Raw genomic sequence first — 25,463 nt, 5'->3', positions numbered from 1 at the left:
AACACATTCCTGCAAACATGGAAATAAAGAGTCACTCCTTCATCAAACTGAACTCTGACCGTTCTTATCAGCCTGAGGCCGAGAGACACAGAGACACAGAGAGAGACATGAGCTGGTTCCTGTGAGGACGACACCGGATTAAAACCGTGAGTCTGAGGCTTTATGTCCGACAGGAGGACGGGTGGACAGCAGGAAGAGACAGGGACAGAGGGACAGAGGGACAGGGGGACAGAGGGGGAGGGCGAGAGAGAGAGAGGGGGAGAGAGAGAGAGGGAGGGAGAGGGCGATCGAGCTAATGATGTGTGAACTCTTGTTTTGTTTTAAATTTGAGTCGTTTCCAAGTTAAAATGTGTAGAAGTGAATGTTGGTCGTCTTCACGACGTCCTCCAGATTCTCATTAACACGAATCCGTCTCCGAGCAGACGGGGACGCCGGTACATGGGACGGTGGGCGGAGCTTAGTGGAGGCTTCAGGTGGATCTGTGGATCAAACTCAACTCTTTTTATCCATGAGAACGAGATTCAGAGAGAAAATGTATCGATTTAATCCAGAGCTACGAGGAGATGAATCAATAGGAAGTTACACATGAGGCTCCTGCACCTCCTCTGCACCTCCTCTGCACCTCCTCTCTGCTGTGTCACAGACCTGTCCAGGGTCCTGACCCTCAATCAGTTGCAGAGAATTAATGAATGAATAATAGTTTGTTTTCTTCTTCTGTTATTCTCTGTTTGCTCTATAATAATATTAATAATAAGGCCCATGACTCCTCCTCACCTCCTCTCTACCTCCTCTTCACCTCCTCTCTACCTCCTCCTCACCTCCTCTCTACCTCCTCCTCACCTCCTTAGCTTTGTGTGGTTGAGGTTCACATTGAGAGACTCTCTCCTCAGTGACGTAGTTGTGTGTTTCTTCGCCTCCTCCACCTTCACATATGTTGGTCCATATTTGTTGTGCAGTGTGCAGTGTGTAGTGGGCGGGGACTGTGTGTGTTTGTGTGTCGTATTTATTTATCTGCACCATCTGCTCCGACTGGAAGGAGCTCGTCTCTGCTGGTCAGAAGCTTTGCTGTTGCCAGGAGACGGAATTAAAATGAAAAGCTGAGTAAAAACATGGGTTAGGAGGAGGTGACCTGGAGGAGGAGGAGAGGACGTAAATAAGTGTCTCCTTAGTGTCCTGGTTGTTTAGGGAGGAACAGAAAGACCAGGAGGAACATGTGGTTCCTCATAGTGAAGACGAGACCTGGTTTAAAGAGAAAGAGTAAATGTAATTAATAAATATCTTACTAGATTCTATGTATGTAGATTGGAAAGTAGCTATTCTCATCATTTGAATGGCCAGGATCTAACTTTAATGTGATGCTAAGATGTTCGTTATTGCGATGCTATAATGAGGGTGAGCAGTTCTGTCGGATGCAGGGTGAGTGTAGGTAGAGGTAGCTAGGGTGATCTAGATTCTAGGATGCTAGGGGTGATGCTAGGGGTTGATGCTAGGGGGTGATGCTAGGGGTGATGCTAGGGTGATGCTATGGTGATGCTAGGGGGTGATGCTAGGGGGTGATGCTAGGGGGTAGATGAGCGATCTAGGTGGTATGCTAGGGGGTATGCTGGGTATGCTAGGGACTGGTGATGCTAGGGGGATGCTAGGGGTGATGCTAGGGGGTGATGCTGATGGGTGATGCTAGGGGGTGATCTGCATCTGCTCTAGGTGGCAGGTGTGATGCTCCTGGTGATGCTAGGGGTGATGCTAGGGGGTTGATGCTAGGGGGTGATGCTAGGGGGTGATGCTCCTGGTGGTGCTAGGGGCGATGCTAGGGGTGAAGCTCTGGTGGTGCTAGGGGTGATGCTAGGGTGATGCTCCTGGTGATGCTAGGTGTGATGCTAGGGTGATGCTAGGGTGATGCTAGGGATGATGCTAGAGGGCGATGCTAGGGGTGATGCTAGGGTTGATGCTAGGGGTGATGCTAGGGGGTGATGCTAGGGTGATGCTCCTGTGATGCTAAGGGGTGATGCTAGGGGTGATGCTAGGGGGTGATGCTCCTGGTGATGCTAGGGGGTGATGCTAGGGGGTAATGCTAGGGGGCGATGCTAGGGGGCGATGCTAGGGGGTGATGCTAGGGAGTGATGCTCCTGGTGATGCTAGGGGGTGATGCTAGGGGGTGATGCTAGGGGGTGATGCTAGGGGGTGATGCTCCTGGTGGTGCTAGGGGGTGATGCTAGGGGGTGATGCTCCTGGTGATGCTAGGGGGTGATGCTCTTGGTGATGCTAGGGGGCGATGCTCTTGGTGATGCTAGGGGGTGATGCTAGGGGGTGATGCTAGGGGGTGATGCTAGGGGGCAATGCTAGGGGGTGATGCTAGGGGGTGATGCTAGGGGGTGATGCTCCTGGTGATGCTAGGGAGTGATGCTAGGGGGCGATGCTAGGGGGCGATGCTAAGGGGCGATGCTAGGGGGTGATGCTAGTCTGATCCTGATCTTACCTGGATTCATTCCTGACCCTCAGGTGTAGGTGTATGATTCACCTGGAGCAGAACATTGTATCAGTTCCTATAAACGTCTTCAGTTCCTGGTTCCATTTGATCAGAAACTGTCTGAATACCTGGATGTTTTGGCCCCGCCCCCTTTTCAACCTGAGGTAACTGGTGTGGGCTGGATATCCCAGAATGCATTTCAAGCTGCTGCTGTTGTAGTTCCTTGTCCACTGACGTCTTCATAATAATCAGACTGTCCTTACTGAGCGTGCTCAGTGACTCTGTATCTCCTTCTCTCTGCAGCTCGGCCGCCATGTCTAAAGCGACGGTGAAGAAGCTGCACTGGCGCTCCAAGGTAGGACGCCCAGAGACGCCCGAGCTCCTCAGCATGCGCTGCTCCTAGAGGACAGTCTGAGAAATGAAACTAGAACCGTGATGTTTCCTGCTGACGTCCTCCATGTCTCCAGGTGCAGGAGAGCTTCGTCCCGCTCGGTGGCGGTTCTGGAGAGCTGGGCCTGGCCATCGGGGGCGGGGCCGACTATGGCGAGTTTCCCTTTGTCACAGCAGCCCCGGGGGGCGGAGCCACGGTGGGTGACATCATCTTAGAGATCGGGGGGACGCCGGTGCTGGGGATGACGCTCGGTGACGTCAGAGGAGTCCTCAACTCCTGCCCCCATCCAATCAGAATCAAGACCGTCTCCCCAGGTCAGAGGGTTCATTCATTCATTCATTCATTCATTAATTCATTAATTCATTCATTCATTCATTCATACGTTCACTCATTATTAGTTCATCAACTAAACAGAGAAATAAAGTAAGTTTCTTCTGTTCTTAATCCTTCATTTAAAAGAAGCCAGTTCCTGCAGGAGTGATGAAGAGGAGAAGAACGTGGGAATAGTTCCTGTGGTTCTAATGTGGTTCTAATGTGGTTCTAATGTTGTGTGTTGTGTGTTGTGTGTGCGTCAGGCTCGTCTCTGTGCAAAGACCTCAGGTTGTACCTCAGCAAGTGTTTCACTCCAGGATCCATGGACAGTCAACTCCAACAGCTGATCAGAGAAAACCTGTACCTGAGAGCAGTACCCTGTAAGACACACACAACACACACAACACACACAACACAACACAACACAACACAACACAACACGACACACACAACACAACACAACACAACACGACACGACACACACAACACAACACAACACACACAACACAACACACACAACACAACACAACACAACACAACACAACACAACACAACACACAACACACACACACAACACACACAACACAACACACACACAACACAACAAAACAACAAAACACACACACAGACACACACAACACAACACAACACACACCAACACACACACACACAACAACACACACAACACAACACACAACACAACAACACAAAACACACAAACAACACGACACGACACAACACAACACAACACACACAACACAACAACACAAACAACGAACACAACACACGACACAAACAACAACACACACACAACAACAACACAACACAACACACACAACACAACAAACACACAACACAACACACACACACAACACACACACAACGACACACACACACAAGACACACACAACACAACAACACACACACACACAACAACACGACACACACAGACACAACACAACACAACACAACACACACACAACACAACACGAAAAACCCACACACACAACACAACCACACACACAAAAACACGACACAACACAACACAACATGACACGACAAACACAACACAACACACGACACAACATGACACAACACAACACAACACGACACAACATGACACGACACAACACAACACAACATGACACGACACGACACAACACAACACAACATGACACGACACACACAACACAACACACACGACACGACACAACACAACACACAACACGACACCAACACACACACGACCGACACAAACACACACACACACTACAACACGAACACACGACACATGACACAACGACACACAACAACGACGACGACACGACAAACAGCCACATGACATGACACAACACACACAACACATACAACACATCGTGGTATCTGTGTGGATGGTATCGTGGTGGTATCGTGGTGGTATGGTGGTATCTGTGTGGATGGTATCTGTGTGGATGGTATCTGTGTGGATGGTATCGTGGTGGATGGTATCTGTGTGGATGGTATCGTGGTGGTATCGTGGTGGTATGGTGGTATCTGTGTGGATGGTATCTGTGTGGATGGTATCGTGGTGGATGGTATCGTGGTGGTATCGTGGTGTGGATGGTATCTGTGTGGATGGTATCGTGGTGGTATGGTGGTATCTGTGTGGATGGTATCGTGGTGATGGTATCTGTGTGGATGGTATGGTGGATGGTATCGTGGTATCTGTGCTGACGGTACGGCGGTATCACCTGTGTCCTCAGGTACGACTCGTCAGCCTCGGGACGGGGAGATCTCAGGTGTCGACTACAACTTTGTTTCCATTGAGGAGTTTTTCTCTCTGGAGGAGTCGGGAGCTCTGCTGGAGAGCGGCAAGTTCAAAGGTCAGACAGCAACACAGCAGCTGGCTGTTACCCACTCAGTGTGAGCGGGGGTGTTTCTGACGGTAACCATGGTGACTGAATCAGTTTTTTTTTGGGGGGGGGGGTAAAGAGGATTGTGTGTCTCTAATCCTCCATTTTAATCTGACGGATTAATGAAGCTAAAATAGAAACTGAATTCATATGTTTACTGGATGTCAACACAAAGAGACAAAACTGATCCAAACTGAAGACAAGTTCTTTGTCCAATCACAGGAAACTACTACGGGACGCCCCGCCCCGTCCACATCGGTCCAGAGAGTCCACCAATCACATACCAGGAGCATCGCAACCTGCTGAGGAACTTCAGGACCAGGAGCAAGTCTCTGAGTAACCTGGAGAAAGCGGTGGAGGAGGGGGACAACAGCGAGGAGGACAGTGGACACACAGGTGAGACACACACATGTCCTCACCTTTGTCTCACCTGGTTCAGACGGAAGCTCACGAGTCTCTACCTGCAGTGCCGGCCGGAGCCCCGCCCACCATCCTGCCGCTCAGCCAATCATGGGAGTCAGCCATGGGAGCCCGGGAAGCGACAGAAAATGGAGGAGGAAGAGGACGAGGAGTCGGGAGAGGAAGAGGAGGGGGAAGAGGAGGAGGAGGAGGAGGAGGAGGAGGAGGAGGAGGAGGAGGAGGAGGAGGACCGCTGCCTGAAAACTGGGAGCTGGCCTTCAGTGATTCAGGGGAACCGTACTACATAGAGTGAGTTCATATTCATCAGTGATCAGACCTAAAACGTGACATTATTTCAATGGAGTCTGGTTCTGATGATGATGATGATGATGATGATGATAATGATGATGATGGTGATGATGATGATGATGATGATGATGATGGTGATGATGATGAAGATGATGATGGTGATGATGATGATGATGATGGTGATGATGATGATGATGATGATGAAGGTGATGATGAAGGTGATGATGATGAAGGTGATGATGGTGATGATGATGTATGAAGTGATGATGATATGGGATGATGGATGATGATGATGATGTGATGATGATGAAGTGATGATGATGATGATGATGGTGATGATGATGATGGTGATGATGATGATGATGATGATGATGATGATGATGATGATGATGATGATGATGAAGGTGATGATGATGATGATGATGATGATGATGATGATGAAGGTGATGATGATGATGATGATGATGATGGTGATGAAGGTGATGATGAAGGTCTCTCTTTCAGCCATAACTCTAAGACCACCAGTTGGCTGGATCCTAGAACTCAGAACAAAGAGACGACTTCGTGTCCAGAGCGTGAGTCGTCTTCTTCTTCTTTAGAGGCTGGAGTTTATCAGTGAAAGTGACTTGTTGTGTAAGTTGGTCAGAGCTGAGGCCTGAATCATGAAGCAGGATCTCAGACTCATGGAGGAAACTTCAGGGTTAACTCTGAGTTTCTGGTTTCATTCTTATAGAGCTACGTTACCATGGTAACTGACTCTGAACAGCTGACCTGCTTCAGGTCAGAGTAACTTTCAGGATCTATCTGAATCCCATAAAAGGCTCCGCCCACCGGCCAATCAGCTGCTCAGGAAAGAATCACGTGTCCTTTGATTGAGACCTGATTGAGATCGGAACCCAAACCACTAGAAGAGCGTTACGGCCTGAACGCATCTTCAGGAGATAATCACACAAAGAAGAGGATGTTTTAGAAGATGAAATGATGTTTGTATCTTTTTACTCCAGAGGGGTCACATCTGACTCATCTCTGCAGCTTCATGGCTTCATTAAATCTAAACTAACCTCATACGATTCACAACAACACAAACCTGGTTCAGTCACTGAGCTGATAACCAGCGTCATGATGCCACTGATCCAGATCCTCACTGTTCTGGATCAGTTCAGCTGGATGAGCTGAGCTACTTCCTGATACAGGCCTCAGGTCTACACCATTATCATTGTGTTGTGTTGTTGTTGTTATTGTGTTGTCGTTGTGTTGTTGTTGTGTTGTCGTAGTGTTGTGGTATGTTGTTATTGTGTGGTTGTTGTGTTGTCGTTGTGTTGTCATTGTGTTGTCGTTGTGTTGTCGTTGTGTTGTGTTGTCGTTGTCGTTGTGTTGTGTTGTTGTTGTGTTGTTATTGTGTTGTTGTTGTGTTGTCGTTGTGTTGTGTTGTCGTTGTGTTGTGTTGTTATTGTGTTGTGTTGTCGTTGTGTTGTGTTGTCGTTGTGTTGTTGTTGTGTTGTTGTTGTGTTGTTATTGTGTTGTTGTTGTGTTGTCGTTGTGTTGTCGTTGTGTTGTGTTGTCGTTGTGTTGTTATTGTGTTGTCCCTGGTCTGAATGAGTTGGACACGTCTGGTCCATGTGGTGGTGCAGCCTGCAGGGGGCAGCACAGACCAGCTCCCCTGCTGTGTAGACCACATTTAAGTGGAGCAGGTTTGTGAGTCCTCCTGTGGACCTGGGACCCCTGGTGTGGTGGTCTGAAGTGTCCCCCCCCCCCCCCCCCGTCTCGGTCAGTCCCAGAGTTCACGGAGCAGCCCAGTCAGCTGAGGGGCTACTCCATCCACACCCGGCTCTCCAAAGGCCCCCGAGGCTTCGGCTTCAACATCGTGGGAGGAAGTCGACCGCGGGAGTTCCTGCAGGTCTACAGCGTCACCCCTGGGGGGCCCCCGGCCCTCAACACAGGTACCCCCTCCCCACCCTCAACACTGGTACTGACCCTGATCTGGTCCTGATTCTGAACCGTGTCCCTGCAGCCGACATCCTGGTCTACATCAACGAGTCCTGCGTCCTGGGCCGGTCCCACAAGGAGGTGGTGGAGCTGCTGAAGTCGGTGCCGATGGGTCAGAGCGTGGACGTGGTCCTGAGGAGGGGGTACCCCATGCTCTACAACCCGGACGGCTGTCCCAAACAGAGCCTGGAGACGGTACTGAGACCAGACACCTGGGGGGGGGGGGGGGGGGGGGGGGGGGGGGGGGTCCTCTCAGACTAATTCTGGTCTGGTTTCCTTCCACAGCCTCAGACGCCCAGCGAGTCCAACCCGAGCCGAGGTCCGACCCAGCTCACCTACAGCCGGACCCTGGACGCCTCGGGCAGCTCCGCAGGTCAGATACCGAGACCCCGTCCTCACAGGGGACGGCTCTGATCTGGTCTCTGTAGTCCAGCACGTCTGTAATTCAAAACCTCTTGGTTCCATCCGCCCCCTTCAGCTCAAACCCCGCCCTCCTACGCCTCCCAGCCAATGACCAATGGACTGACGGCCCCGCCCACTCCCCCATCCGCCGACGCCCCCCCAGCTTCAGCAGCCAATCACAGCGACTCTGACGGCGGCCTGTCCACCCGGAGGTCAGTGTTAGCATTAGCAACCTAGCAGTGGTTAGCAGGGCCAGGTCCAGGTCTATCAGACTCTAGTCATGTGACCTTCAGAACTGTCTTCATGTCAGAGGAACTTGAGCTAATGTTGTTTCTGTCTCCTCCTCCTCCTGCTCCTCTTCCTCCTCCTCCTCCTCTCTCCTGCTCCTCTTCCTCCTCCTCCTCCTCCTGCTCCTCTTCCTCCTCCTCCTCCTCTCCTCCTCCTCCTAGTTCCTTCTCCTTCCTCCTGCTCTCTTTCCTCCTCCTCCTCCTCCTCCTCTGCTCATCTCCCTCCTCTCTCTGCTCCTCCTCCTCCTCCTCCTCCTCCTCCTTCCCTCCTCCTCCTCCTCCTCCTACCAGTCTTCCTCTTCTGCTACCACCATGCACCCTCCTCCCTCTCCTCTCTCCTCCTCCTCCTCCCCTCTCCCCACCATTAGCTCCAAGTCTTCCGCACATGTGACCTCCTCCTCCCTCCCTCTCCTCCTCCTCTCAGCCCTGATCGCTCACCATCGTCTCCTCCTCCTCCTCCGCCCACCCCAAGCTCATCTCAACTCCTCCTCCGCCCTCCCCATGTCCTCCTCCTCCTCCGCCCTCCCCTTGTCCAAACTGCCCCTGTCTCAGCCTGAGTCGGGCCTCCTCCAGACCTCCTCCTCCGCCCCCCCTGGGGCTCCGGTGCTCCGCCCACCGATGCCCCAGACCTCCCTGGCCCCGCCCCCTCCCAGAGACACCCCCCCCTGTGGTTTTAACGGGTGCCCGGCCAGCCACCCGGCCCCTCCGGCCGGCCCCCGCGGTAACCCGGGCCTGGTGCTTCCCCTCGGGGCGGGGTCCCCCGGGGCGGTCCCGGGTGGGGAGCTGGTTCCGGTGGCTCTGGGTCACAGCGAGGGAGGGGGGCTGGGCTTCAGCGTGGGGGCGGGAGGACAGGGAGGACAGCTGGCCGTGGTCAGGCGGGTTTGGGACCGGAGGCAGTGCCCCTCCCTGCAGCCGGGGGACGCCATCATGAAGATCAACGGGGCCGACGTCCAGAACCTCAGCTCCTCCCAGGTCAGACCCTCCAACCAGGACCAGGGTCAGACCCTCTAAACCAGGACCAGGCTAGGACCAGACCAGGACCAGACCAGGACCAGGGTCAGACCCTCTAAACCAGGACCAGACCAGGACCAGGGTCAGACCCTCTAAACCAGGACCAGACCAGGACCAGACCAGGACCAGGGTCAGACCCTCTAAACCAGGACCAGACCAGGACCAGACTAGGACCAGGGTCAGACCCTCTAAACCACAACCAGACCAGGACCAGACCAGGACCAGGGTCAGACCCTCTAAAGTAGGACCAGACCAGACGAAGCTAATTAGCATTATTGCTCTAACAGTGTATTTCTGTCTGGATAGATGTTCTTTAATGTCCCTATATAATAATGAATGGCTGATGGATGGATGAATGAATGAATGATGGATGAATGAATGAATGGATGAATGAATGGATGGATGAATGAATGAATCATGATGAATAAGGATGGATGAATGAATGAATGATGAATGGTGAATGAATGAATGATGGATAATGAATAATGAAATGATGGATGGACGATGAAATGGATAATGAATGGAGATGATGAATGAATATGAATGATGAAGAATGGATGATGAAGGGAATGAATGAATGAATGATGAATGATGAATGATGGAATGAACGAATGGAGGATGGGTGAATGAAGAGGGATGAATGATGATGGATGGATGGATGATGAATGATATGATGAATGATGATTGTATGATTGATGATGGATGGATGTTAATAATGAATGAATGATGAATGAATAATGGAATGGATGGATGAGGATGGATGAATGAATGAATGATGGATGAATGAATGAATGAATGGATAATGAATGGATATGGATATGAATGGATGTGATGATTGATGGATATGATGAATGAAGAAGGATGAATGAATGAATGATGGATGATATGAATAATGATGATGATGGATGTGATGATGAATGATGAATGGGTGATGGATGGATGGATGAATGAATGAATGGATGAATGAATGGATGAATGAATGGATGAATGAATAAATGAATGATGGATGGATGAATGAATGAATGAATGAATGGATGAATGAATGAATGGATGAATGAATGGATGATGGATGAATGGGTGATGGATGGATGAATGGATGGATGGATGATAGATGAATGATGGATGGATGAATGGATGAATGGATGAATGCTACTTGTCTCATTGGTTCTGACCTGGTTTCCTGGCCCCCCAGGTCCAGAGGGTCCTGCAGGAACACACCAAACAGGGGGAGGTGGTGGTCCTGGTCTTCAGAGGTGTTCCTGTCTCCTCCCCCATCGTCACCCCAAACCTCTACAAGCCCCTCCCCTCCCCACATGGCCTGGCCACGCCCCCTTCCTCCACCCCCCCCTCCTCCTCCCAGCCTCCTCCCACTCCAGCCGACTTGCCTTCCCCGTCCTCCGGTGCCTTGGTGGGGGGCGTCCCCCTGCTCAGCCAGGCTGGACTGGCCCTGGAGAGTCCGCAGGAGCCGGGTCCAGGGACCCACCAAGGTAGGCCAGACTCCCTGAGACATCAGGACTGGATCCCTGTTGCCCCCCACCCCCTGTCTCTCTGATCCTGTCCTCCATGTCCCCCAGGGGCCCCCCCTCCGGCCCAGACGTCCAACGGGACGCCAGCCTCCGTCCTCATCCAGAGCACCAGCTTCCTGGACTCGGTCCCGGTGACGCTGACCTTAGAGCCGCGGGACCTCCTCGGCGTGGAGGACAGAGGGGGAGGAGCTCTGGGAGCCGTCGCCAAGGACACCAGAGGAGGAGGCGGGGCTAAGACAGCGGAGGTGGAGCTTAGGAGGCGTCCCGGAGAAGGATTCGGATTCGTCATCGCCTCCCAGGAAGTGGATGGAGGTGAGTGACCTCAGATCAGCCTACACCCGCACACAAGACCACAACATATAACACAACCACATACACAACCACATACACAACCAGATACACAACCAGATACACAACCACATACACAACCAGATATGCAACCAGATACACAACAAGATACACAACAAGATACACAACCAGATACACAACCAGATACACAACCAGATACACAACCAGATACACAACCACATACACAACCACATACACAACCAGATACACAACCAGATACACAACAAGATACACAACAAGATACACAACCAGATACACAACCAGATACACAACCAGATACACAACATGATACACAACCACATACACAACCACATACACAACATGATACACAACCACATACACAACATGATACACAACCAGATACACAACCACATACACAACCAGATACACAACAAGATACACAACCAGATACACAACCAGATACACAACCAGATACACAACATGATACACAACCAGATACACAACCAGATACGCAACCACATACACAACATGATACACGACCAGATACACAACCAGATACACAACAAGATACACGACCAGATACACAACCAGATACACGACCAGATACACAACAAGATACACAACCAGATACACAACCAGATACACAACATGATACACAACCAGATACACAACCACATACACAACCACATACACAACCAGATACACAACCAGATACACAACCACATACACAACCACATACACAACCAGATACACAACCACATACACAACCAGATACACGACCAGATACACAACAAGATACACAACAAGATACACAACCACATACACAACCACATACACAACCAGATACACAACCAGATACACAACCACATACACAACCAGATACACGACCAGATACACAACAAGATACACAACCAGATACACAACCAGATACACAACCAGATAAACAACCACATACACAACCACATACACAACCAGATACACAACCAGATACACAACATGATACACAACCACATACACAACCAGATACACAACATGATACACAACCAGATACACAACCAGATACATAACCACATACACAACCAGATACACAACCACATACACAACCAGATACACAACCAGATACACAACCACATACACAACCACGTACACAACATGATACACAACCAGATTCACACATGATACACAACCACATACACAACCACATACACAACCACATACACAACCACATACACAACCACATACACAACCAGATACACAACCAGATACACAACAAGATACACATCAGTGTATAGTGAACATAATAATCACCAGTAGCATAGAAATGAATGAACCAGTTCAATGAGGGAAAAACAATTAGACAATAGAGTCAATGTGTCTGAGTGAAGGTGGACAAGAGAACAAATAAATAAAATAAAATAAAATAAAATGAAATATTATTTCATGTTAATGGAGGAGATCATAAAGTAAATTAAGTCGTATCAACTCATAAGGAGGGAGCAACACCTCCTCCCCCCCCCTCCCCCTCCTCCTCCTCCTCCTCCTCCTCCCCCTCCACCTCCTCCCCCTCCTCCCCCTCCTCCTCTGAGGGGAGAACAATCATGTCCACTGTTGCCCCCCCCCCCTTATCTGCTATAGCCACGCCCCCTCACTGCCTCGCTCTCTGCAGCTCTTACTCAGTTTCACTCGCCCGTTCTCAGAGACAGAGAGACAGGTGGTCTAGTTGTAGTCCTGGGTTTGGTCCTGGTCCGGGTTCTGGTTTTGGTCCTGGTTCAGGTCCTGGTTCTGGTTCTGGTTCAGGTCCTGGTTCTGGTTCTGGTTCTGGTTCTGGTTCTGGTTCTGGACGTCACCATGTTGGAACGTCTGCAGTCGGCTCTAAAAACTGTGAAGGAATCAAAACGTGAGTCAGAGACATGAGGACGTCTCCTGGTCTGATGATCTGTAGAGCTGCTCCTTCTTCTCCTCCTCCTTCTCCTCCTCCTCCTCCTCCTCCTCTTCCTCCTCCTCCTTCTTCTCCTCCTCCTCCTCCTCTTCTCCTCCTCCTCCTCCTTCTCTCCTCCTCCTCCTTCTCCTTCTTCTCCTCCTCTCCTCCTCCTTCATCTCCTCCTTCTCCTCCCCTTCTGCTCCTTCTCCTTCTTCTCCTCTTCCTTCTTCTCCTCCTCCTTCTCTCCTCTCCTCCTCCTCCTCCTTCTCTCCTCCTCCCTTCTCCTCCTTCTCCTCCTCCTCCTCCTCCTTCCTCCTCCTCCTCCTCTCCTCCTCCTCTTCTCTCCTCCTCCTCTTCTCCTCCTCCTCCTTCTCCTCCTCCTCCTCCTCTCCTCCTCTATCAGCTATTTCCTGAAATGTCTCTCCTCTGAAACCAGCCTAATCTGTGTGTCCTCTCTTTCTGTGCTGCTTTGGCTCTGACCTTTCCAGTACCTGTTTTGGCCGGTCATTGTCGTTCAGTTAAGACTGGTTCATGTTGACTCCTTAAGTTTATCTGTTTCAAGACAACGACAAAAACAAAAAAAAATCCTTATATGATTCTCAAATCAATTCAATCCTGAACAACCTAGACCTCAGAACTTTATTTACATGAATCTGTTTCCAGCTGTTAGCATGAAGACTGGGAACAAACTGAAGCTGCTAGCTTACATGAAGACTGGTGGAGCAAATCGAAATTGCTAGTTGCTTAGGAATGAAAAACTGAAGCTGCTATGCCTTGATACATGAAGAGGAACAACTGCTGCTACTTAGAACTTAGCATACAACGGGAACAAAAAAACAAAAGCTAGATCCTTAATCATGAAACTGGAATCAGAGAACCTGACTTAGCTACATGAAGAACCCAGGAACTAGATTAAGAACTGTTCTAGCTTACTGAAAGACTGGGAACAAACTGAAGCTGCTAGCTTAGCTTAGCATGAAGACTGGGAACAAACTGAAATTGCTAGCTTAGCTTAGCATGAAGACTGGGAACAAACTGAAGCTGCTAGCCTAGCTTAGCATGAAGACTGGGAACAGACTGAAGCTGCTAGCTTAGCTTAGCATGAAGACTGGGAACAAACTACAGCTGCTAGCTTAGCTTAGCATGAAGACTGGGAACAGACTGAAGCTGCTAGCTTAGCTTAGCATGAAGACTGGGAACAGACTGAAGCTGCTAGCTTAGCTTAGCATGAAGACTGGGAACAAACTACAGCTGCTAGCTTAGCTTAGCATGAAGACTGAGAACAAACTGAAGCTGCTAGCTTAGCTTAGCATGAAGACCGGGGACAAACTGAAATTGCTAGCTTAGCTTAGCATGAAGACTGGGAACAAACTGAAGCTGCTAGCTTAGCTTAGCAGGAAGAGAAGGAGGTTCCACTGTGTCTTAAAAACTATTACATCTGAGCATATTTCACATTATAGGTCATAAATTACATTTGGTCAAGTCTTAAATCTTTGCGTCCATTTCCTGCTTCATTGGCTTTTTGTTCAATGCATTGATAACATGCACAGTTAGTTCCTGTAGTTCATTATGTGATGTAGCTGTTAGCAGAATGGAGGAAAAAACTACAAATGAGACTGGCACAGCATACATAACAAGGTTTAGTCTGGCAGGTTTGTTAACACAAATCTCATCTCAAATGTCTCCGGGCCTTTTTTCCACAATAAATTTTGAAAATAACTCTGGTTTTTAGATTTGCCTTATTTTTTGTACTTTGTGTAGGTTTTAAATTTAACCTGTAATGGTCTAAAAAGTCTTAAAATTCACACAAACCTGCAACAAACCTGGTGAAAGGAGAACGAAACCAAAAAGCTACGTAACGTAGGAGCTAACTGAACTATACGCTAACATTAATTCTATGCTAACAGTACCAAAAAGCTAACTTTAAGCTAACAGTATCAACAACCCGATTCAAACATCAGTGTGGCTGAAATGTTAACGCTAAGATGACCAAAAGCTAGTTTGATTTGGAAGCTAACTCAGGTGACGGAACAAACAGCTACAGCATGTTCCAGTTTTTATACTGTTTTATACTATTATCTGCTGCTTAGCAAACCCACCTCCGTGCATTTCTTCTGCTGCTCTTTTAATGTGCCCCTCTTTGCAAGTTTCTTCTGATCCTGATTCGAAGCTAAGTTAAAAGTCTTGGATCCGTCTCTGCAGAGGAAACATGTTAAACTTTCCATAAATTGTGATTTTAATCCATAATTAAAGTGAATCAAACCTTAGTGGGTTGTTGATCTTCAGGGAAGCTGCTGGGTGTAAATGAACGAGATGCTGCCAGGTCTGTTTATCTCACGGTTTCTGACGTCATGGTTTTCTACTGGTGAATGGACAGAAATGCTAAATGCTAAAATAATACTTTGAATGTCTCTATGAGCACAGAAAGTTTAGCGAAGCTAACCATTTATACTATTTATAAAATCTCAGCTTTACTGAATCAAGATGCTAACATTAAGCTAACAGTTCTTGAATGTACAACAAGAAGTGAACTAATAGAAACCTGGATTTTACTACAGCTCAACTAAACTCAACCTGAAGAGCTTTAGCTATAACTAGTGCTAAACTCAAAGCTAACATGGTCAAGATGCTAACACTAAGCTAACCTGACCAAGAAGCTAACTCTAAGAGAACTAAAACAACAAGCAAACTCTAAGCTAAGAGGAGCAATAAGCTAACTCTGAGAAGAATAGCCTAGAACTCATGCTAGGCTAGCTAGCTTACCCTAGAAACACTTTTACATCCATGTACGTTTTTAAGCAGCTATGTTAGCGTTTTATCTTGGTTTGGGTTTTTATGCTAAGTTAAGCTAAAACTCTTTGACCTGAAACAAAGAGGTAAAACGTGTTTTCTGAGCTACGCTAACATTAGCTAGCACTGAAATAAACCAAGGAGTTAAATAAATTACCCTTTGACACAAACAGAATCTTTTATAATGTCTTACATCATAGGTCTTGAACAGGGGGTCTGTGACCCCTAGGGGCCCACGGGGGTACTGCAAGAGAGTTGCAAAATCTTTGGCTGATTAGATGTTTTTTATATATATTTTTTAATTTAAATTTCCCTACTTAATCTCTCACTCAGTTTGGGGTTAGGATTAGATTGTTTTACATAATAATAATGAATTGATTGTCTTTGAGTTTTGGATGTTGGTTCGACGTACGAAGCCTTGATGTGACTGTGACGTACAGGCCGGACTGATTTAAGGTTTAATGTTCATGCCGTGAGGGTTTGTTTCGTGCTTGATGATGACGGCAGAGATGATGTTACCGTGGTGAAAAGAAGGAGCTGGTCGGGTTTGTGGCCGTTGAGCTGAGTGTTACCTCATCAGGTTAATATTTTATCGATGTTCTTCCTGCAGCAGATCCAGAGTCAGACCCACGTTCAACCAAATGTTCTTATACATGATTCATGGAGTCAGCTGCAGAACACAGAACACGGAGTGACAGTGAACGCATCGCTGCAGGAGAAACTGTTTCTACTCAGCCATAAAACACGCTCCTGACTGGCTCATTTAATGTGATGTATGAAATTCGCTGTCGGAGGCTAGTTAGCATTTAGCAGCAGCTTCTCTCTGTTGCTTTTCGTGATCATGTGATTTTGAGATGTTGCAGATTTGTTGTCACAGCTGTGAACGCGGCTGTTTGTTTTGGTTTGGTCTGAATAAACATCCCTCCCGTTCTTTCTCTCTGCAGCTTTGAACATGTTGTTCTCAGCACGTTCTTATCAGTTCACCCCTCACTTTGTTTAAACAGCTCCAGACTCACAGACTCTGATATGTTGAAGCTCCTTGAAGTGACTTTAAAGAGCCAGAATCCTGTTGAAGTCACCGCCCCGCTGAGTCCAGCTCAGTTTATTTGTTCAGACTCTTTAGACGTCAGGGCTGGACAGGACAAAGGACAATGAGACAGGCGTGTCCAACAGTTAAACTTCATCTCTAGTGACTTAATGTTTCTATCAGAAGCACCGAGGACCCAGTGTAGAACCTTGAGGTTCTCCGACTTCATGGAGGTGAAATTGAAGCGAGGAACATTAATTATCTGTCGGTCAGTGGGTGAAAAATATCAGACAGCAAGTTCAACGTGTCCTCAGAGCTTTGAGTCACAGCGTCTACACGACTGTAGCTTTGTCTCTCGTAGTTTTGACTCTGAGTTGAATTTGTCTCGTGGTTTTCAGGTGTTTAATCTCTGTCCTTCAGTTGCTTCATGTTTTATCTGCTCTGTTGCCGTGTCAGGGTGAGTCCTTGGTCATGTGACCTGTCCAGTCCGTGGTCATGTGACCCGTCCAGTCTGTGGTCATGTGACCCGTCCAGTCCGTGGTCATGTGACCCGTCCAGTCCGTGGTCATGTGACCCGTCCAGTCTGTGGTCATGTGACCTGTCCAGTCCGTCTGTTCTTTGTTCTCAGTGATTAGTTTCTGAACCAGAAAATCCTTCGGAGAATTTCTCCCTCGTTTTCTGAAACCTCCACTGTTCTGGGTGGAGTGTGTGTGTTGCTGGTGTTATGGGGACACTAGGCTGTGGGGACTACGGGGTCGGGGGTCAGGGGTCATGTCTCCACAAGGTGAATTATTAAGTTGTGGTTTGAGTGTGTGTTCTAGGTTGAAGTTGGTAGACTGTGAATGAGTGGACGGTCCTCTGAAGGGACGGAAACCTGCCTGACTCTGTGTGTGCTGTTTTTCTCTGAGTGGAGTTGAGATCTAAGAACCAACCGGGACGGTGTCCAAGACGTTTCAGCACGTCCTCCAGGAGAAAGAGATAAGAGTTAGACATGTTCGATGAACCAGAGTCCTGGAGCTCTGACTCTGGTTCAGCCGAGCAGAATGAACCCACCTCAATTATTAACTGAAGCACATTTATTATTACAGAGCAGAGACGAAGGAGGACTCAGCTCCAGTTGTTCTTCTACTGGTGGATGAGGAGTAGAGGCCCCTCATCCTTACCTCCTCCTTACCGTGGTTACCACCATGGTAACCACGGTAACATTTACTAATCATCATCATGATTCCAGGAGGGATAGAAACATGGAAGTAGAAACACATCTTGGTCGTCTCCTAAGACTCTAGATATTCAGGACATGGAGGAGGACATGGAGGAGGACATGGAGGAGGAGGACATGGAGGAGGACATGTTCTATTTCCAGTAGATGTGATGCTCCTGGTTCTCGTGATGTGTCATTGATCAGGTCCATGACACATACTGAGTAAAGTCGGCTTTATTTCAGACCATAGACAGAATAAAGATGGAACAGCTCCTCTATAGTGAAGCCAAAGCTAGTGGAGCGCCCCCTGGTGGCTGGAGGCTGCAATACAGGCCATAAGCTCCACCCCCTCCATGTTAGTGGGCGGGACTTGGGCCAAACTAAAACACTAAAATACACATCAAATAAATTGTTTCCGTCATTTCAGGTAGTTGATGAATGTTAAAGGGTCAGTTTTATGGATGAGTTTTGTTTTAGTTTGTTATTTGACACGATAGAGACAGGATGAGACAACATGGAGACCATTCGTTGCCATGCCAACCGCTCTGTAAAGAGGTCCCGTGACCACAAATTTATAAAAACTGTTTTTATCTCACATTTCCTCGTAGCTGGTGGAGGTAGAGCAGAGCGTAGGATTCATTAAAGGAAAACGAGTGGGCGGGGCATCGATATTGTGGCTCCGCCCTCAGACTCTGGCAGCGCCCGTACCCCCGGGAAAATAGCATCAGTCTGGACGAATGAGAGGAAGTTGAGACATGGCGTCTGTATTTATCTGTGGCCTCCGGCGTCTGGTCCGCAGCCTCCTCCCTGATGTCCCACCGGTTCGTGACGGTGCGTCGCGGCAGCCCGGCGGCTCGGAGCGAACACATCCATCCTGGAGACCAGCTGGAGGCGGTGGAGGGTCGACCGGTGGCGGCGCTGCAGCATCGAGACCTGGCCCAGATCCTGAGGAGGGCAGGGAACACCCTGAGGCTGAGCATCACCCCCCGACACCGTAAGGACGCACATAAACACACAGGAGTAATACACACTGATACTGTTAATACATGCCTCCTTCTGCTCCTTCTCCTCCTCCTCCTCCTCCTCCTCCTCTTCCTCCTCCTCCTGCTCCTCCTCCTCCTCCTCCTCCTCCTCCTGGCAGACTCCTCCTCCCTGTCAGGAGCAGACCTGGACATCGACGGCCGCTTGATGAAAGGATCCAGAGGAAGGTCAAAGGTCACTCTCTGCTTTTGTTTGATCATTTTTATAGTTTAACTAGTATCAGTATTATCACTAGTATCACTAGTATCTTTATCAGTATCTGTATCAGTGTCAGTGTATTTTTGTCCCGTGTCTCAGGACGAGTCCCGGTTCTACAGCGTGGACCTGGATCGAGGTCCCACTGGGTTCGGTTTCTCCCTGAGGGGGGGCAGCGAGTACAACATGGGGCTGTATGTGCTGGGGCTGATGGATGGGGGGCCGGCCCAGCGCAGCAACAAGATCCAGGTACCTCATTACTATATATTTGTGACAGTGTGTACCAGTTGTGACCAGTGGTGTTCAGTGTTGTTCAGTGTGTGACGTGTGTGTCGGTGTGTAGTGTGTGTCAGTTGTGTCAGTGTTGACCAGTTGTGACGTGGTGTTCATGTTTCGTGGTGACAGTGTACTGCTAGTGTCTATCACTGGAAAACGGACAGTACACAGATGTCCGTGGCTGTGAGCAATCAGAAGGAGAGCCCGATCACCTGTCGAAGAAGCACGATACTACCTGACTAGTACACACCACACACACACACCACACACACCCTCACACACACAACAACACCCACACAACACACACACACCACACCCACACACACACACCCACACAACACACAACTAACACACCACACCACCACACACACCTCACAACTCACACACCTCACCCCCCACACAACCCACCAACACACCACAACACAACTCACACCACCCACACACACACACCCACACACACAACACACAACACCTCACAAAACACACACCACACACACACACCCCACACAAACACACACAACAACAACACAACTCACAACACACAACACCAACCCACAACCACCACCACCACACACCACACACTCACACACACACAACTCAACCACAACAACACCAAACACAACAAACCCACACACCTCACCCTCCACACCTACACCTAACATACCACCACACCACACACACAGATCCAGCCACACACACACACTTCACACACACCATGTCACATCTCTCCACGACACACACACGCACACACTCACCACTGACAACACACACACTCATCATCACACACACACACACAACACACACACACTCACACACACACACGCACACACACACACACAACTACACACCACACACACACACAACACACACACACACACACACCACCACACACACCAACACACAACACACACCACACACACAACACACACACACACACTCACACACACAATCACACACAACCCCACATAACCACACACACACACACACCTCACACACACACACACACCTCACACACACACACACACACACACACACACACACACACAGTGATAGCGTCGGCCATGTTGTTTGGAGCGTAGTTCAGGTTGGACTCAAACCAGCGACTTTTCAAACTCAGAATTAAATCTGATCCAGTTTGATACAAAAAACAAACATTTCCAGCAATAACAGCTCAGCTCCTGCTCTGTCTGACTCCTCTTCCTCCTTTTCTTCCTCCTCTTCTTCTACCGCTTTTTGTTCCTCCTCCTCCTCCTCCTCCTCCTCCTCAGTGGAGCTGTCCAGCCTGTCTCTCTGTATGACCAACTCTAAACAGGGTGAACCTTGCTTCTACGTGATTGGACGCACTGAGAACTCGCGGTCGGTAAATTAAACCTGTCGTCGCTTCATTCGTTCACGTCTTCATGTCATCAAATCCACTCTAGTTACCCTGGTCTCTGTGGACCCTGGTCTCTGTGGACCCTGGTCTCTGAGGACCCTGGTCTCCGTGGACCCTGGTCTCTGTGGACCCTGGTCTCCGTGGACCCTGGTCTCTGTGGACCCTGGTCTCTGTGGACCCTGGTCTCCGTGGACCCTGGTCTCTGTGGACCCTGGTCTCCGTGGACCCTGGTCTCTGTGGACCCTGGTCTCTGTGGACCCTGGTCTCTGAGGACCCTGGTCTCCGTGGACCCTGGTCTCCGTGGACCCTGGTCTCTGTGGACCCTGGTCTCTGTGGACCCTGGTCTCCGTGGACCCTGGTCTCTGTGGACCCTGGTCTCCGTGGACCCTGGTCTCTGTGGACCCTGGTCTCTGTGGACTCTGGTCTCCGTGGACCCTGGTCTCTATGGACCCTGGTCTCCATGGACCCTGGTCTCTGTGGGTCAGACTTCAGTAACACTGTGTCTGATTAATTAGTGATGAAATAAAATATCTTCTAGATCAGAGACTAGAAACCACCCTGATAGTAACGACATCATCCTGATCATCCATCAACCCCTGAACCAGACCTGGACCAGACCTGAACCAGACCTGAACCAGACCTGAACCAGACCTGGACTAGACCTGAACCAGACCTGAACTAGACTTGGACCAGACCTGAACTAGACCTGAACCAGACCTGGACTAGACCCTAGAAACATTAGTTACATTGTTTCTCCTTAAATAAATTCTTATTACCTGTAGTAGCACCATTAGACCACTAGATGGAGACACAGGGCTCCGGTTCTCTCGGCCCAGTCTCCATGTGGTTCATGTCTGTTAGCTGAGGCTAGCCTGTTAGCTCCCAGCATGGCAGAGTGGAGCAGAGTGGATTGTGGGTAATGTCTCTCATGTCTCCGTCGAGTCTTTTCATCGTTTAGTTTCATTAAACACAGACGGACGTTTGAGTCTGAGGGAGATCGAGGCCGCTTGTCTTTAGCCGACCTGTGACTGGCTGAGGCACCTGTCAATCAAGGCCTGAGGCTCCATCTCCTCCAATCAAACGTCTGATCATCTCACCACGTCCCGTCCCACCTCCATCAGCTGGTCCCTCCCTCCTAAAACTCTCTGTCTGTTTTCAGGCCCTGAGGAAGGAGAACTCTCCCCCTCCCCCTCCTCACACACCCAGGATGGGGATCCAGTAACCATGGCAACCGCCTCCCTCAGCCGGCAGATGGGAGGAGGAGGAGGAGGAGGAGGAGAGAGGAGCAGGAGGAGGAGGAGAGAGGGAGTAAGCAGACATGGAGCAGGTGGCTTAGGGCCTCCTGATCTGGACCTGGACCGAGTGGAAGAGGAGGCACGGGAGGAGGAGAGGAGGAGGAGGAGTCAGCCCGTCAGACAGAAGAAGAGGGACGACCAGAGGGAGCAGGGGAGGAGGAGCAGGAGCTTACCGAGGAGCGATGCTCGATCTCTGGACTCACGTCTGCCCCAGGAGGAGAGGAGGAGGAGGAAGGGGGAGGAGAAGAAGGAGCGTCCCGGGACGGCGTTCTCCTTCCTCATGCCGATGGACGACGAGCGTCTGTCCGACAGCGAATCAGCATCCAGCTTCTCTGAGCTCAGCCTATCAGCAGCCGGCAGCACGGCCTGGACGGAGGAAGCCTATTGGAGGAGAGCCACGTCGTCACGGCAACAGAGGGACACCCCGAGCCGCTGGCTGAAGCCCAGCCCCCAGAGACTGACGCAGACTCTGACTGGCCCCCGGCTCGGTGGGCGGGGTCTGGTGGGCGGGCTCTCTCTCTGATTGGCCACACCAAGGCTGTCCTCCTTTTTCATGCGCTAACGTTTTCTTATTGGCTACTTATAAGGGCTTTTTTTGATTGGCCTGCTGAGAGAAGACCCCGCCCCTTCCTGTGTCCTATTGGACAGCTGTTTCTGAGTGGACAAGGACTCGTTTCTGATTGGCCAGTTAATGACCCCAGGCCTTCATTTCAAATTTAACCATCATGCATCAGTGCATCCTCACATGATGAGGCCACAGTCCTCGTCACCATGGTAACCGTGACACTCACCTGTTAGGGGGCGTGGCCACTTTGATTGACAGCTGTCTGTAGCCTCAGCTCCGCTTCTGTGGGAGTTCGTTGGAGTCAGACAAAGGTGGAGACAAATAGGGGGTAGGTGGAGGCTAAGCTAAGCTAAGCTAAGCTAAGCTAAGCTAAGACAACGTTGGTGACAGTGTCCAAAATGCCCGGATCCGATCGGACTGGTTACCATGGTGTCAGCTGTTCGTGGCTTCATCATCTTCATCTTCGTCCTCTGCCTCTGAACTCGTATGCAAACCGTTTGATTCTCTCTGTGTAATCTGAGCATGTGAATATCACTGGAATGATTTTTTATTTTTATAAAGCTGAACATGTAAAGGCTCAGTGGATGATTATCATTATTATTATTATTATTACAGATTAAATAGAGATGATCTGATTTAACATCTTCACTTGTACAGTTTGAAACACACACACACACACACACACACAGTAGCATCGCCACGGCAACAAGTCCGGCCCCCATAGAGACGGTGGAGGCGGATCAGAACAACTTCCAGAGGAAGAAGAGACGTTGACGTCACTTCCTGTTCGTCAGTCATCAAGGTTCTTCATCAGGTTGGACAAATAACGGCATCATATCAGCATCAGCTAATTTTATCGGTGAAGTCCTCCAGGTCCTGGTTTATGTCCAGAACTGGACTTGTAGAGTTTCATCTGAGCAGCTCCTTCGGTTCTAAGAGACTGGAGGAAGTTTGAAGAGGTTTAAATAGAAACTGGTTCAACTGATCATTAACGTCTTGGTTTCAGTTCATTCTTCACTTTACTGAACAGCATCAGCATCATCGCTCTGGTTCTGACTCTGGGTTTAGTTTCTGGAGCTGCAGGTTCTGCCTCTGTTCTGTCCTGATGCCTCAGCTACGTAGAGGACGATGATGATGCTCTTCTTCTTCCTCTCATCTTTTCTTCTTGAGCCTCTGCTGACGTTGGGACGTCCTCACGTCCTCACGTCTTCAGGGCTTGTTGGATGTGTTTTTCATCCAGTCCTGTGGGTTTGAGTTCTAGACGAGAGTAACAGGTCTGGTTTTTAAATTCTCTTTGGACATAGATACTTAGGTATCTACTACTGTCCATCTACTGTTAGCTTGTTGATGCTAACATAGCAGCTCAGAGCTCTTTGCTGATTGGCTGTTTATCAAAATCTGATGCTTTTCTACATTAAATAAAACCTTAAATATTAATTTCACAGATCAGTTGTTGACTGATCCTCAATGTTTGAAGATTTGATTAAAGATTTAATTAAAGGTTTTATTAAGGATTTAATCTCATTATCAGTTAGTGATCAGCTGATCATCAGGTGTAAATATCTCGTAAACAACTCCTCCTCCATCCTCATCTTTTCATCATTTCACTGTTTCCAGCTGTGATTGGCTGCTCTGGACTTTGGCCCCGCCCCTTCTCTCTTTAAGGGCATTTTGTCTTCTATGCATTTATGAAGTCACAGACTCTAATGACCTCAATGAAGCATCAGATTATTTTTATTCAGGTTCTGGTCCAGACACGACCAGGAAGCAGTCAGACTACCCAGAATGCAACAGTAAACTGGGCTAACTGTTAGCTAACATGCTAACTAGCCTGCAGCCTCATTCAATAAACAAGATGATGTCAAAAATAAAAAATATATATGAAGATATTTATTGATTTTCTTTTACCAGTTCAGCTGAAGTCCCTGCTGTCATCAGGTGGTGGTGATGGGGGGTCGGGGGGGTTGAGTGTGGGTCATTTTGGTTCCAGTGATCCACTAATGGAGGCCGTGCTTCTTATTTAAAGACACATTGTTCTGTTGCTTCGTGTCTTTATAAAGAAAGAACATCTAAAGTTCTTCAGACTGAAACGTCTAAAACAAGGAACCTAAAGAAGATCCAGACTCTCAGGCAGGAACGTTCAGCTGCCTCCAAAAAAGTTGATGACACAAGCAGTTTACGAGCTTGTAGCGAAAAACAAGCGATTTCTGTAATAAAAACCAAGCTTTAGTCTGAGTTTCTTTACCAGGTTTTCAATACGTAATTTAAAAGAGAGCTACCCCAGAAATCCCAATCTCTATTGGGAAAGAAATCCCAATCTCTATTGGGATTTCTGAGGTAGTTTTAACAGTAGACGTATTTTCATTCATATAAGGAGCCTTAGAGAAAACCATGATCAGATTTGGTGGCATTTAAAACCACTGTAAGACTTGGCAGGCGGCCTGGACAACATGAAAAGCAGACTAACTGCTCTAATGCAGACACTA

At 48.8% G+C, this 25,463-nt stretch overlaps 1 protein-coding gene across 1 annotated transcript; it reads left to right on the top strand.

The window, feature by feature from the left end:
• Positions 1-64: 64 nt before the first annotated feature.
• Positions 65-23,612, top strand: LOC125021061 (membrane-associated guanylate kinase, WW and PDZ domain-containing protein 3-like). The gene is made up of 21 exons (XM_047606877.1): positions 65-146; positions 2,500-2,631; positions 2,771-2,822; positions 2,935-3,172; positions 3,434-3,550; positions 4,913-5,032; positions 5,285-5,458; positions 5,530-5,770; positions 6,275-6,345; positions 7,543-7,710; positions 7,782-7,951; positions 8,042-8,129; positions 8,235-8,370; positions 8,814-9,417; positions 10,649-10,943; positions 11,031-11,294; positions 17,516-17,521; positions 19,030-19,224; positions 19,372-19,445; positions 19,569-19,746; positions 22,178-23,612. The coding sequence occupies exons 2-21, from the start codon at positions 2,510-2,512 to the stop codon at positions 22,933-22,935; spliced, it is 4,071 nt and encodes a 1,356-aa protein (XP_047462833.1). The 5' UTR covers positions 65-146; positions 2,500-2,509; the 3' UTR covers positions 22,936-23,612.
• The last annotated feature ends 1,851 nt before the right edge of the window (positions 23,613-25,463 follow it).

The sequence above is a fragment of the Mugil cephalus genome, chromosome 1 (assembly GCF_022458985.1).
Source record: "Mugil cephalus isolate CIBA_MC_2020 chromosome 1, CIBA_Mcephalus_1.1, whole genome shotgun sequence".
NCBI lineage: Eukaryota > Metazoa > Chordata > Actinopteri > Mugiliformes > Mugilidae > Mugil > Mugil cephalus.
The sequence above is the reverse complement of the archived record's forward strand: the minus strand, read 5'-3'. Positions and strand labels throughout refer to the sequence as shown.